Below are 13,596 nucleotides of genomic sequence, written 5' to 3'. Positions count from 1 at the left end.
ATACAAGGGATTAAAAGACAAAGCATGAATATGATTCTTTTTTGGTCAGAAAAATATGAAATGATTCACTTCTTAATCATGTTTAATTAACGAATTAGCCAAGTGTCATTGTCAATCCTACGCATCTCTTGAGAGTTGTTGATTTGTATTCTCTTGGAAGCACTCCTTACCGATCGATCACCTTCCTTTTCAATCACATTTGGTACCACGCTTTCGTTGCGTTTCCTTTTCGATTTACTTCTCTTTGATTTCGTGTCTCTTTTCGTCGATGAAAGACAAGAACGTGAGGAGATGTGTTAAGGTAGAACGAGAGTTGATGTTTCCGTGGCTCGAAGGCTCAGACTGATCTTCAGCTTTCGGGGTATGGCGTTTGAACTGGCGTAACATGGAGAACAAGTGAATGAGTAGAGCAATAAAACATACAGCGCCGGCGATAAGGAATAGCCCCCAAAAGCTTTGTAGTTGAAGCTGGTCGGATACAATGTCGGAGGTCTCTGAAGCACAAATCTTTCTGGAGAGCCATTTGTTATAAATTCTCTGGAGATCACCATTCTCAGAGAGAGTGAGTATGGCAGTTGACATGTCAATTGCCAAAGGAGAGTATCTTGGAAATGCCTACAAAAAAAAACATGTAGGATGTAGTCGAAACAGTTAAATGATGGTTCTCAGATATTTGACATGTTATCTTGTCACACTGCAAATATGAACTAAACACGCAAACAAGATTTCACTTCGTTGAGTGGTCTAGATCGAAGTTTGATAACGTAAAGCATGTCAGACTGCTCGGCAAGAGAAAAATTTGAAACGGAAAGTATTGGTCTCCGGGCGGATTAAGCAATTTAAGACCAAAAGTAGTTAAGTTGAGGTACTCACAAATCCCCATCCACTTTTGGTGAACTCCGACCCCCTAATTGAGAAATTGCAATTTTCTGAGAGGAAGAGTTCTATGTATGCTCCTTCATCAACCACAGCAGCAACAGTTTTGTCCTTAAGCGCGGTTGCATAAGCTTCTGGTGAGCCGAGTTTGGGATGTTGAGCTGTTCAACCAAATAGCTCTGAGCAAAAGATCCGATTTGGAATCCTATAGGTTCTGTGCTAGTTATCAAGGTATCGATGCCGGTGATGGGGGATGATAATTGTTGTACTGTGAGCATTGATGTCAGGCTAGCTGTGTAGCTTGAGTTGATCACTAGAACTACAAAAAGCCAGATGATCAGCACCGTGCGGCCTAGCGTGCTCACGATGTTTTCTCCTGAAAGTTCGAAATAGATCTTTTAAACTTGCATCGAGTTCTTGGTAAGGACACAACATTTGGGGCAAAATTGAACTTACTATGAGCAAAAAACATGGTAGAGAAGCTAAACCTGAAAAACAAGTGAATGAAGGCGGATGAGTCAACAATTTTTCGTGCCACCACGGATCCCAGTCTCTGTAAATTAGTATCTATATGCAAAATCTGTGTCGGAATGTTAAATGTACAAAGTACTTACCATAAAATTGTGACAACCTGTTTCCTAGGAGGGCCTCGGAACTCATCGTTTTTTCTATGTTCAAGAATCCATATTACCAATCCAATGACTAGGAAGAAAAATACTGTGACACCCCACATAAATGAAGAAAATGGCTTTAAGAATGTCCAAGCGGAATTTGAACCCCTAACTGGAGCCACCACAACTAGCCCTGACTCTATATACGGCTGAGTGAAATCCAGAGTCTTTGTTCGATTTCGCAATGTCACCTACAGCAGCATCAAACTTCTGAAAAAACAAAGGTCTAAATCAGATGAAAATTTGGAAACTTTGTGCTTCCCAATTTTATTGTGACAAAATAAGTTCCGGATACCCCTGTTTGTTTGCCTTTATTCTCTCTTGATTTATTCAAACAAGGGTGTTCAGGAAGATAAAAATAGTGTGAAAAAATTGGTGAATTTTTACTTACGCCTGAAGCAACCATGTTTACAAGCTCATTGTAACTAGGGTTCTTGAGGCCATCACCAAACAGAACAAACTTATATGGAACTGCATAAGGAAGCAACTTTATGGCTGCAACGAATATCTCAATGCAGTATCCTTCAACTACATCAGTACCACTTGTTCGTGACACAAAGTCTCGAAGGCTGACACGATTTGGTACTCCAATTCTCAATCTCTCTCCATTGTTTGGAAAAACCCACCCCTGAGGCTTAACTGTTGTCCCTCCGGGCCATAAAACTGTGTCCAAACTATGGTTCGCCTTAGACAGGTTGAATAATTTCTCAGGGGGCACAAGAGATGTACCAGAGTAGTTAGACCAGTATCCTGTTCTTTGATATCCATTTTCGTTTGTGTTAATGATTTCATAAGAAGGATTCAACAGCGACCTATCTGGATGAAATGCCACCGGACCAGTCAGACCAGTTGTATTTGTGCGCAAAATATTGTCCAGCAACTGCTTCCCACCTCGAAAAATGCTCAATGCACCCAGATTCAAAGTCCCTCCTTTAAGACCACCAATAGGTCCTATACCAGTAATGTTGGAAAAGGCAATGCTGCCCCCTTGTTCCAAAAGCAAATCTATAGCATGAGCAAGCATCCAAACTGTGTCATAGGCATATAGACCGTAAGGATTCAACCCGATAGAGCCATTACTCAACTCGTTCCACCTTGATATGAAATCTCTTTTTCGCTTAGAATCCGGCGTGTGTGGACGAAGAGTCAGAGCGCCTTGGATGGAGCTAGCGGTTTTCGAAGAAAGAGGTGAAGTTGAATCCAAAACAATGGACAGCCAAGTTGTGGCTATCCAAACATATCCACTCTCCATCATCCCAAGTTCTTTAGCCACATCAAAAACCAGGAGACCAGATTTGGAGAATGTGTGTAGAATAATCACTCGAGACTCCATCATTCGAACCTTTATCAACAATTTTTTTACATCCTCTCGAGTTGGTGTCGGGTCAGGTGGAAGCACTGCCTTGTATGAAATCTTGTGACGTTTTTCGGCAAGTTTGTCACCGAGTGCAGCAACACCATTTCGGCTGTTATCATCATCGGTGAAAATCGCAACCGCCTCTGACCAACCGAAATAGCTAACAATATCTGCAATAGCAGCCATCTGGAATTGACCATTGGGTGCGGTTTGAACAAAGTAAGGGTACTGCAGACTTGCTTGGGTGGGGTCCAGCGCTGTGACTGACAGTAAAGGGACACGTAGCTCATTGGCAAGATGTGCAAGTATGTGAGCCATCACAGAATTTTGTGGACCAAGTATAGCGAAGGTATCAGACTCCATGTACCTTAATGTATGATCAACAAAGAAACAAGAAGTACAAATTCAAGTACATGTTATTGATGCATTTTCGACAATATTAGAATTTCTGTTGTAAAAAGAGGCGTACACAAAGCGAAAAAGAATATTACCTCCAATGAGTCCAAGAAATCCGCTGTAGTTGGAATCATGAAAAGATATGGACAATTTAGTTTTACCAAGAATGCTTGGATCAGCATTCACATCATTCCCTGCAGCCTCAATGGCAATCTTCAAGACTTTTCCGTTGATGCTGCCAGCTGCGAACATTGCACCAACATTCATGACAGGAGGTCTTGAGGCTGCTTCTGCGGAGCCTTGTATGCAGACAACTAGTATCGACAAAGTTTCGTATATCGAAACAAGGTGGACAAATGAAACAATCGAATTCAGCTTCGAAATCACATTCAATGTAAGAGTTAATTACAAGAAGCTTGGCATTCAAGGACCTTTTCATTCAGAAAGCATAATGAAGAAGATAAAACAATTGGAAATCAGACAGACAGACAATTAGGGTATACCAAAAGCAGAAATATGTCTCCCTAAAGCAATATTTTTAGATATATAAGGAATGCCCACCAAACTCGAAGCATGAATAAAAGTGAAAAGTTCAGGTGGGAGGCAGGCAGAGAGGAATATTACCAGAGGCAGAGTAATACCCACCAAGTTTCACACTCCCGTTTTCTCCTTCCGCACTTCTCTCTTTCTTCTAGCTTTTGGATTGCTGATGGAAAAGCAGTGAAAGAAAAAACAAAGAGTATGGTAGTCACTACTGATGGATTAATTAAAAGAAACATTAGTTGAAAGAACAGTTCCATAGAGAAAAGGAAAATTATATATATATATAAAGGAAAAAAGAAAAATGAGCACCCAGTAAAGTAAAGCTAGCAAGAAATTCAAAACTCAAAAGAAAGAATGGAGCCGAGGCAAGTTCCATTAATTAATTAATTAATTCTTATGATGAGATGACTTCAAACAACGTAAAGAGGGCAATTTGGCACGAGTATGCTTCTCTTTTGTATCAGTGACACTTTAGAAAAATGGCATGATTGAATTGTTTAAAGCGAGTGGGAGGGAGTGGTAAGTGAGGTACAACGTTAGTCTATAGGCCAGAAGGTGTAAGACAATCACTAGCCCTAAAAGCTTAAGATCGCGTGGAGAGGTAGACCAATAGGGGACACAGACAAACATATAGATGTCGCTGCACCTGCCTACACTCGGAATTCTCTGATACCATGTTAGACAACCACTAGCCTCAAAAGCTTAAGTTACCAGAGAAGGGCTTAACGATGTATATCAACTTTGAGTGGGGAAAATAACCAAAGGAGATTTTCTTCTCCTTTTGTTGGAAAAAAAGCAAGAAGTTGAAGAAGAACAAGGTTTAAGCTCGGTACTTGTCCCATTGATCATACCATGACATGGTGAAGAGATCATTTGAAGATATGATGTCTCTCTGAGTTACTTTGCCAAAAGTGCTGTGGGTTTTCAACTTTCACTTGGAGTGAAGGATCTTGCTGCGACTGCAACCCGGAAACGCTTTTAGGCCACGGCAACAATATTCTTCATCTCAAACTTAAGTTTGTAGAACTTACGTGAACTTACGTTGGGGTAGTGATTTGTTCTTTTAACTGTTACCCTTGCTCCATGTTATGCAGGGATTGTGATGGGAGGGTCTAACACGCCGGCCGGCATAACGATCTCAAAATTAAGCTTCTTGAAGCTGCTAAATCTGCTTACATTCGGATCTTTCAAATCCAAAGAGTTGGAACGGGGTTCACGATGATTTTCTGCTCCCTAGGGTTTTTAGTCCTCTCCACTGGGGAGATGATATTTATGAGTTTTTGCTTAAGATTTCTGATGGAGAATTGGATTTGGAAGAATTCGCATTCCATGTGATGATATGTAAATGAAATGGACATATAAAAGTTAAACCTCATTGACTCATTAATCTTTAACATTAATTTTTAAGCACATTTACATACTGCAAATAAAATTGGATTACCGTTTTTCTTATACAAACGGGGTAAATGCTGTGTGTCTTGTCAGAGTTTATGCATCTACTCGCGGATACTCTTCTATATTTTGCATCCTTGTGTTCTGCGCAACTCTCATTTCTCTTCGCTTCTCATATGCCGTTGAAGCATACAGATAAATAATAATGATGCCAGAATAAAGGGTTGGCCTTAGAGGATTTACAACATGCCGAATGTAGCAAACATAAGGAACCGTCGAGCAAATGAGCGTGCAGGTGCAACTAAGTACCGGAAAATATATGTCAATTTCAGTAACAAAAGGCATGCGAGAGGGGCGTGAATAATACAACCAGTGAACCACCACATCCTAAATTCAACTCTCTCCATTCTACCTTTGCAAATGAGCGCGAAAATGTAGGCGAGTAGAGCCAGAAAAGCCAACAACATACTAAACAGTGCATGCTGGGGCTTTACTGGGGATGGAGCCTGAACACAAGCCACTGAAAAGATATCTAGGAAGGCGGTCATGGCTAAAAAAAGTCCATAGGGAAGTTAAGATTTGGAATTTATTTATTTATTTTAAATTTATTGGTTTTATATATTTTTATGTAAACTTCATGAGACAAAACAGAAAAAATAAAGGATCATAAATAGATTCTGGAACTTACAACAATTGGAGATGGAGTTAGTGGTCATGTGTTGGGATGAAAAAAAAACTTAGAGTACACAACTCTAGCACAAATGTTGGAGAGACAATACAAGTAAACAAATTACTTGTATTACACAAACAAAATATTACAACACAAACTATCAAAGACACTCTTGAGAAGCTATGACACTCACTTTCTAGAGACAAACTCTAGAACACTCACACTCTTACATGACTATTCTTTCTTCTCACTCTCGCTTGCTTGCTTACAAGCTTGCTTGTTGATTTGTTGATTTGTTGATATAAATGGTGTGGATGCCTTCTCCTTTTATAGGCATGGATGAAACATTGGAGAAGCATGGACACACAACGCTAGAGATATCTAGATAATTCCACTAACTTCCTAAGCTAGAATTATCTACACTAATCTTGCATGTTGGTGGAAACCTCACCATTCTTCTAGACTCTTCCACCAACTTAAGAGACAACATTCTAGCCATTTCTACAAAGTACTACTTTAACTTGGATAATCTAGCTAACCAACCTTAGTGAATGTTCTAGAATTCTTTATTCTAGATTTGTGTAAGTCCTTTAATGAGATGGGGTTGATTTCTTTAACATCATGCACTAGCGAGAAGAAGTTAAAGAAGAAGCGTGCTCGCGAGAAGAAGCTCGAGAAGCAGTCGTGTGCTAGCAAGAGGAGGGCCTTTTGCGGTACATTGCTGGGAACGCCTCCGAGCGACCTTCAGCCGCCATCCTACCAGCCACCTCAATAGCCAAACCAATAGTTGTAGTTAGTTGAGTATTTTTTACATATAATTGTACAAAGATTTTATTGTACATATACTTAAATAAATTTATTTAATGTTGTGATTTAACATAGCTTTTTAGATTAATATAATTAGAATTAATTAATTTATTTAAATGAAATATTGTTTAAATTATGAATTTTCAAAAAATATATACGCTTTGCTTGAGGAATATATTCGTTGAGCACGTATTTCTTATTTGAATATTTTTTCTTTAAATTAACTGCCCGACGAATATTTATTTAGGCTAATTATTTTTGTTTTTAAAATCTTGACAAAATGGCATTAGGCAAGTTTCATTCGTCGTTATTTTTTTTCTTTGATTGCATGGAACATTCACAATGATGCATGAACTCAACTTTTATGTATTCCGAACTATAGTTTCTGCTTAAATTGTGTTCAGATTATTTTATATGCATACTATTTTGTGAATTGATGATTGTGAAAGGAAAATAGTAGAAAAAAAGCAAGAAAAATTAGGGGTTTTCTATCCTAAACTTGCATGAGCCACAACTTCTTGCCATTTGAGATGTGTCGTCAACAAGCCACGGCTTGCAGTCCGCGCCGTTCTACTGAGCTGTCGAGTCTCTAAAGCCAACCTGTTGCACTTTGCCTGACGAATTTTATTATTCGTCGGCCAAACGTTTGAGCGACGGATTTTGTGTGACAAATTTTGTCCGACAGAATCTTATTGGGCAAAATTATAGGTGACGAAAATGTATTTGGTCTGACAAAATTATTTCGCGTGAAAAGGGTCTTTTTTTTTTTCTTTGGTTGTAGTGTCATTATTCATTTCAACCTGCAAGTTGTAAATACATATGAATCAAAACCCATGTTTTACTTACTAAAAAGAAGTTGAGAAAAGGTATGGAGACATAACTCTATCGTGAATGCAATTGAAGTGATCAAGTTTGAGTAAATGACATATATTACCCATACATAATTTTTAGACAATTTCAAATGTAGAGATGCAATCATAACGAGCTGGAATCGCGTAGGGTAGCCAGACCTAAATCTCCTTCATCAAATCAAACACACGACATGTTGTGAAAATGCATTTTAATTTTTTGGGCTGATTAATGTGAAAATAAAATTGTGAAAGGTCTTTCTCTTTAATGTTTCTACCGTGTTTGATAACTTATGTGAGAATTCGATATTTTGTATAATTTTTTGCCTGCTCCTCCTATATGTTAAATAATATTATCAATTTATAAACTTTTTTTTATTTCTTTACAGAGTCAAATTATTGAGACAACAAATCAAATACTTGAAGCACACAACAACGTTTATTATATATTGCATCTCATATATTGAAACGTCATTAAATGATTTTGACAGCAAAATGCCTTGTCTTTAAATGATTCAACGCCATGTAAAAAATTGAAGACTCGGTTGGAAAGAGTTTGTTGCTATTTTTTTATTATTGTTTTATGTTTATGTGACAATTTTTGTCACTTCCCGAATCCCCGTCTGGGACGGATCACTTTCCGAGCCTGCTCCACTACCGTAGCACGATATTGTTGGCTTTGGGCTTACCATTCTCTCACGGTTTTGTTTTTGGGAACTCATGAGCAACTTCCTAGTGGGTCATCCTATCATAGGATTGCTCTAGCCCCCTTCTCGCTTAACTTCGGAGTTCCAAAGGAACCCGAAGCCAGTGAGCTCCCAAAAGGTCTCGTGCTAGGTAGGGATGAGAATATATCACTATCTTGAGCGATGTGGGATGTTACAATTTTGACAACTCAGACTTTATGGTATCGATGAAAAAATAAATTTAAAATAATGTGATGTGTGTGAATGGATGGCATTGGTTTGGAATAATAATATATTTAGGATTTAGAATCTCCACTTTTTGCAAAAACCTATTTCCAATTTTACCGCTTTGAAAACATGAACTAAAGATCGGCGCCGTCAACGACCGTCAACTACCGGTTTCCCCACTTTTGGTGAGAACCGTCCACAACTGTTATAATCCAACGGCTGCAAAAATACCCCAGCCGCAATTGTTGATCTCCCACACCTGAACTCCCACAGCCTCCTTTCCCATCATCCGGTTACCAACCCAAAAATATCAAACACCATCCCCGCCACGTGTCAATCTCCCATCTGTCCGTATTTACGACTCCAACCGGGCGACCCGCGATGACCGGTTGAAAATACACACGTAGCCGGTTGCCCTCTGTTTTCTTCATCCATCAGAACTCTTTTTCAACGTCAAATCGTGCACACATCAAACCAAAAGAATTCAATTAAAATAGAAAATAAAAGCAATTTTCCTAGTTTTTGAGTTGAAAGCCTTGTGGGTTTTGTGGGCTTATTTGTTCCCATCAATTTCCAATTTCTCTTTCAGGGATCTTTGAAGGTTTCGTTTAGCTAACCAAAACAGTAAGGCAAGTATTTTCCATCTCATAATCTCATCGCCCACCTACTATTTTCTTCAAATCTTATCTTTTTTATGTGTAAAGTTTGAATCTTTATGGCGGAGGAGTTGCCATCTTTTGTGTGTGATCTTATTAGGGTTTTTAAGTAATTAATTTTGTGAATTTGGGTTTTCTCTGCTTAAGTTTTTTGCTTGGTCTGTGATGGTTTCTGTATTTGGATTTGGTTTCTGTAGTTCTAAATCTGTGAATTATATGATTTGTATTCTACAAATAATAGCTATGGACTTTATGCTTTACCAAAAATAGAATAGAGTCGTGATTATTATGGGTTTTTCTGTTTTGTTCCCTGAAATTTGATATGGTTGTGGCTGATTTGATGGTTTGGATTGTGATATGGATTTGTGGGTAGTCCTGGAAATTTCAAAGTTCTTTGCTTTTTAGGGAGTTTATATTTTCAGTACAGTTTAGGCTTGTAGCTTGTGGTTCAATAGGTTAACTGCGCTGTTTGATCTTTAACTTTTAGTTTAACAAGTTATTGAGAAGTGAGTTGAGAATTTTCGGGTACTTTTCTGCTCAGATATCTGAAGGAACAACACAAAAGGTAGACGCGTAACTGGAGCTGTTGTGTGGTATCTGCTCCTGATATCGAAATTTGTTTGCTTGAGAATAGTACGAAGCTCTTGAAGTTTGAACTACCTGTATGTGGAAAGAGTCCTTGTCCTTGAAAGGGTATACTTGAAGTCCAGTTGGAAAGGGTATACTTGAAGTCCAGTTTTTTTAATCCAGGAGTGGATTATGTTTTGGAAAAAAATGGCTGCAGGCACTGATTATCCACATCCACTTTCCATGTTGGATGGCAGTTTGAGAAAGGAGAATGTTATTGTTACAAGAGACGAGAAATCAAGTACTTTTGAGAACTTAAAGCAACCGAGCGTTGGCAAACCTCCTCGGCACCTCGCAGCTATTAGGTATTGTGTTAGCACTGCCCAGTTGGCTCCTGCACCTGAAGTGGTGAGATTGATTTCTATCAGCTATAACAATTGCATTTTATTATTCATTTCATATTAAATGGCATGAAATTTGATGTTGCCTTGTCACTCCTTGCTTAGGAGTTGGATATTGAGATTGTTAATTCAAAGTCCCCATCAAATGGTAACTCAGCTTTTGTACCTGTTTTTCGCTCTGGAAGCTGCGCTGAGATTGGATCAAAACCATTTATGGAGGATGAGCATGTCCGTATAGACAATATACTTGATCATCTAGGTGCAACTGAGAACTTCACTTCTCCAGGAGCATTCTACGGGGTCTGTATTTCAATCATCGAACTATGTGTAAAATTGTAATCAGAAAGATTAATGCTACTTTCATGTGATTTTTCTGAGTATAGAACAACCCTGACATGCCATTATGTGTCAATCATTTTGTTCTATTGCAGGTTTTTGATGGCCATGGTGGTACTGATGCAGCTTCTTTTGTTAGAGAGAACATTTTAAGGTTTATAGTTGAGGACCCGGATTTTCCCTTCTGTACTAAGAAGGCTATTAAGAGCGCTTTCCTAAACGCTGACCTTGCTTTTGCTGATACCGGTAGTCTTGATAGTTCTTCTGGTACCACTGTACTTACTGCCCTCATTTCTGGAAGGTGAGAGTTATTATTATTCTATTGTGTCTTTTCTCATCTTTTGTTCATAAAGTGATTTTAAATTGTATCGGTTCTGCTAGCAGCTGTATGTTAGTTTTCATATTTGCAATGTGCTTTATCTGCTCCCTCGATGAAAACTTTCTGTTTTGGGGTTGTTAGAAACAATTTTTGAACAATTGCCAACAGATCAATTTTGAAGCTTATGGAGGAGCTATATGCTGGAGAATTGTTAGTAGGAAAATTTGAATTCTATTGAGATCATTGTACATTATAAGCTATCTTATTGCGCCACGTCCACAAGTAATATTTCATCTTTGCCAACCACATTTCTTGCTGTTACAATGTCATCCATGGTGCTTTCGTCCAGGAATGCTCTCATGGCTTTATATCTCATGGCATCAATATAGAGCTTGTAACATGGTAATAAACGTTTTAGTGGAAGGCAGGGGGTCACATTTTAAACACTTCCATTGTGCGATAGATGTCCGGCTATAAAATATAAAGTCATACCGAGGTAAACTTGATAAGTTTTTTTCTGTATGAAGAATGTACTGGAGGCTTGTAGGATTTTGACCACAAAGTTCAATTACTTGTGTCTTTATAATTGGTATGATTGTGATGTGCATATGATTTCTCCTTTTCAGGACGATGTTAATTGCGAATGCTGGGGATTGCCGAGCTGTGCTGGGAAGAAGAGGTAGGGCAGTGGAGCTTTCCAAAGACCATAAACCCAATTGCGCCTCAGAAAGAATAAGAATTGAGAAACTGGGAGGTGTGGTGTACGATGGCTACCTCAATGGTCAATTATCGGTTGCACGAGCTCTTGGGGACTGGCACATGAAAGGCTCTAAAGGATCCTTGTGTCCCTTGAGCGCAGAGCCGGAGCTTGAGGAGACGATTCTAAGCGAGGAAGACGAATTCTTGATCCTAGGCTGTGACGGGCTGTGGGATGTGATGAGCAGCCAGTGTGCAGTCACAATCGCAAGGAAAGAACTAATGATTCACAATGATCCCGAGAGATGCTCAAGAGAGCTGGTTCGGGAGGCACTCAAGCGCAACACGTGCGATAACCTGACGGTGGTTGTGGTATGCTTCTCGCCAGATCCACCCCCGTTGCTTGAGATCCCAAAGTTAAAATTCAAGAGGAGTATATCGACGGAAGGCCTGAACCTTCTGCAGGAGGAACTAGATGGTAAATCATGATTAGATTAGATGTTCGATCAATCACAGTTTGAGGATGATATTGAATGATCAGTTTTCTTTTTTCTCTTTTATTTATTTATCCAGAATTGCCATCAAACAGCCAACCATTTCTTGTTTTGATCCGTCTTACGATCCAAACATTTCTGTTGGCTTTTGATTGAAATTTGTTGTACATAATAATATAGCAATAAATCAGGTTTTTTTTTTTTTTTTTTTTTTTTTTCCTGGTAACTAATCCAACCCATCTTCTCAAATCATAAAAACCTAAATTCAATTGCATTAGTTTTAATTTAGAAGGGGAAAAAAGGGAAACAAAGGCATCATAAAACAAGCAATATCTGTTTGGAGGAATTTGGATGCGGTTGTGGGAACAACCGGATTTATTGTTTAATAAATAAATTAATTTTCTTCAGTGCTAATTATTTCAAGATAAATTGGATTAATTTTGTTAGGAAAATCCTATGACGCGGATTCCAATTCCTATTAGGATTAAGAAATTCCTAAAACATATGAATAGAGACTTTCCCATTCCATTACGACCTACATCACTCTGTGGACTACTAGTTGCTTTTCATACAAGTTAGGGTTTCGACTTCGGGATCGGAAAATATGGCTCCTCTACTAAGGCAGAGCAACTGGACTTCCTTTACCTGAGGCAGCAACTGAAAGATCGCATTCGCATGAAGAAATCAGGAGGCTCTGCTGCCGCTCACTTCTGCTCGGTTAGTAGTACTACAGATGATAACAAGAAGAAATTGCCTTCGACAACTTCGGATCCTTCTTCGGCCCATCGGAACGTGTTATGACGAAGAGAGTGTGCGAGGAGAAGAAGGATTTCATGCCGGAGTTGAAGAAGTTGGCTTCTAGGGTTTTGAATTCCGGCGACAAGGCTAAAGCCAGCGGAAAGAGTCCCGCCCCCTTGAGCACGGCATTGAAGTGTAAAATCATCGAGTCCCGGGTTACTCCTTTTTGCAATCGGACGGTGCAGAAATTCCAAAGCCTTCAAAAGGAGGAGAGCCTGAAGAAGTTGGCAAAACCAAACCCTCCTCGGCGAAGTCTGAATCTTCTTCAACAATGCAAGGCTTGGAGCAAACAAAGCAATGTAGCCTAAAGCCAAAGCCGGAACAGAAAAAAATCCGTCTCAAAAAATCCGATCAAATATCGCGTGGAGGAGCGTTCAGAGGATGTGATCGGCAAATCCAAACCCTCCTCGGCAAAGCCAGAATCTTGTGCAATAAAGCAAGGCTCGAAGCAACACAAAGCAATCTGTTGAGCCGAAAAGCACAGCGAAACCGAAGAAATCCGTCTCAAAGAACCAGGCCAAAGACCGTGTGAAGGGGGAGCAATCAGTTGATGTTTCTTCTGTGATCCAGGAGATATTCGGACGCATTCGCAAGCTCCCTAGGCCAGATGATGACGGTGATGACCTTGCGATGGTGTCCACATTTGACGACATTCTGAAGGAAGAGAGGAAGAGTGCAAGAATCGTGAGGGGCGAAGACGAAAGAGAGCGATTGCCGCTCGAACAAGAGGAGAAGCAAGAAGAAAGGTTCAGAGCAGCAAAGAAGCTCAAGATTAAGATCAAAGTTTCCAAAATTGATGTTGCATTTCTTATTGGAGATTTAATTAGGTTTAAGATACTTGGATTCTAATTAATG

General features: G+C 39.3%; 3 protein-coding genes across 3 annotated transcripts; 2 read left to right on the top strand and 1 right to left on the bottom strand.

Annotated features, from left to right (window-relative positions):
• LOC103932890 (glutamate receptor 3.2-like) lies at positions 1-4,519 on the bottom strand. Its single transcript, XM_048573918.1, is given in 10 exon segments — positions 1-248; positions 250-615; positions 874-1,025; positions 1,028-1,252; positions 1,333-1,364; positions 1,491-1,727; positions 1,729-1,757; positions 1,939-3,278; positions 3,396-3,675; positions 4,490-4,519. Coding segments are annotated over 10 exon segments (2,853 nt in total). The 3' UTR covers positions 1-86.
• A 5,169-nt stretch (positions 4,520-9,688) lies between these two features.
• On the top strand, positions 9,689-12,151 carry LOC103932881 (probable protein phosphatase 2C 27). The gene is made up of 4 exons (XM_048573757.1): positions 9,689-10,105; positions 10,204-10,398; positions 10,530-10,735; positions 11,380-12,151. The coding sequence occupies exons 1-4, from the start codon at positions 9,890-9,892 to the stop codon at positions 11,936-11,938; spliced, it is 1,176 nt and encodes a 391-aa protein (XP_048429714.1). The 5' UTR covers positions 9,689-9,889; the 3' UTR covers positions 11,939-12,151.
• A 589-nt stretch (positions 12,152-12,740) lies between these two features.
• On the top strand, positions 12,741-13,590 carry LOC125472450. Its single transcript, XM_048573917.1, has 2 exons — positions 12,741-13,040; positions 13,201-13,590. The coding sequence occupies exons 1-2, from the start codon at positions 12,741-12,743 to the stop codon at positions 13,588-13,590; spliced, it is 690 nt and encodes a 229-aa protein (XP_048429874.1).
• The last annotated feature ends 6 nt before the right edge of the window (positions 13,591-13,596 follow it).

This window comes from the organism of the source record quoted next, unplaced genomic scaffold (genome assembly GCF_019419815.1).
Source record: "Pyrus x bretschneideri cultivar Hongxiangsu unplaced genomic scaffold, Pyrus_bretschneideri_v1 Contig7, whole genome shotgun sequence".
Classification (NCBI taxonomy): Eukaryota; Viridiplantae; Streptophyta; class Magnoliopsida; order Rosales; family Rosaceae; genus Pyrus; species Pyrus x bretschneideri.
This window is presented reverse-complemented; position numbering and strand designations above follow the sequence as displayed.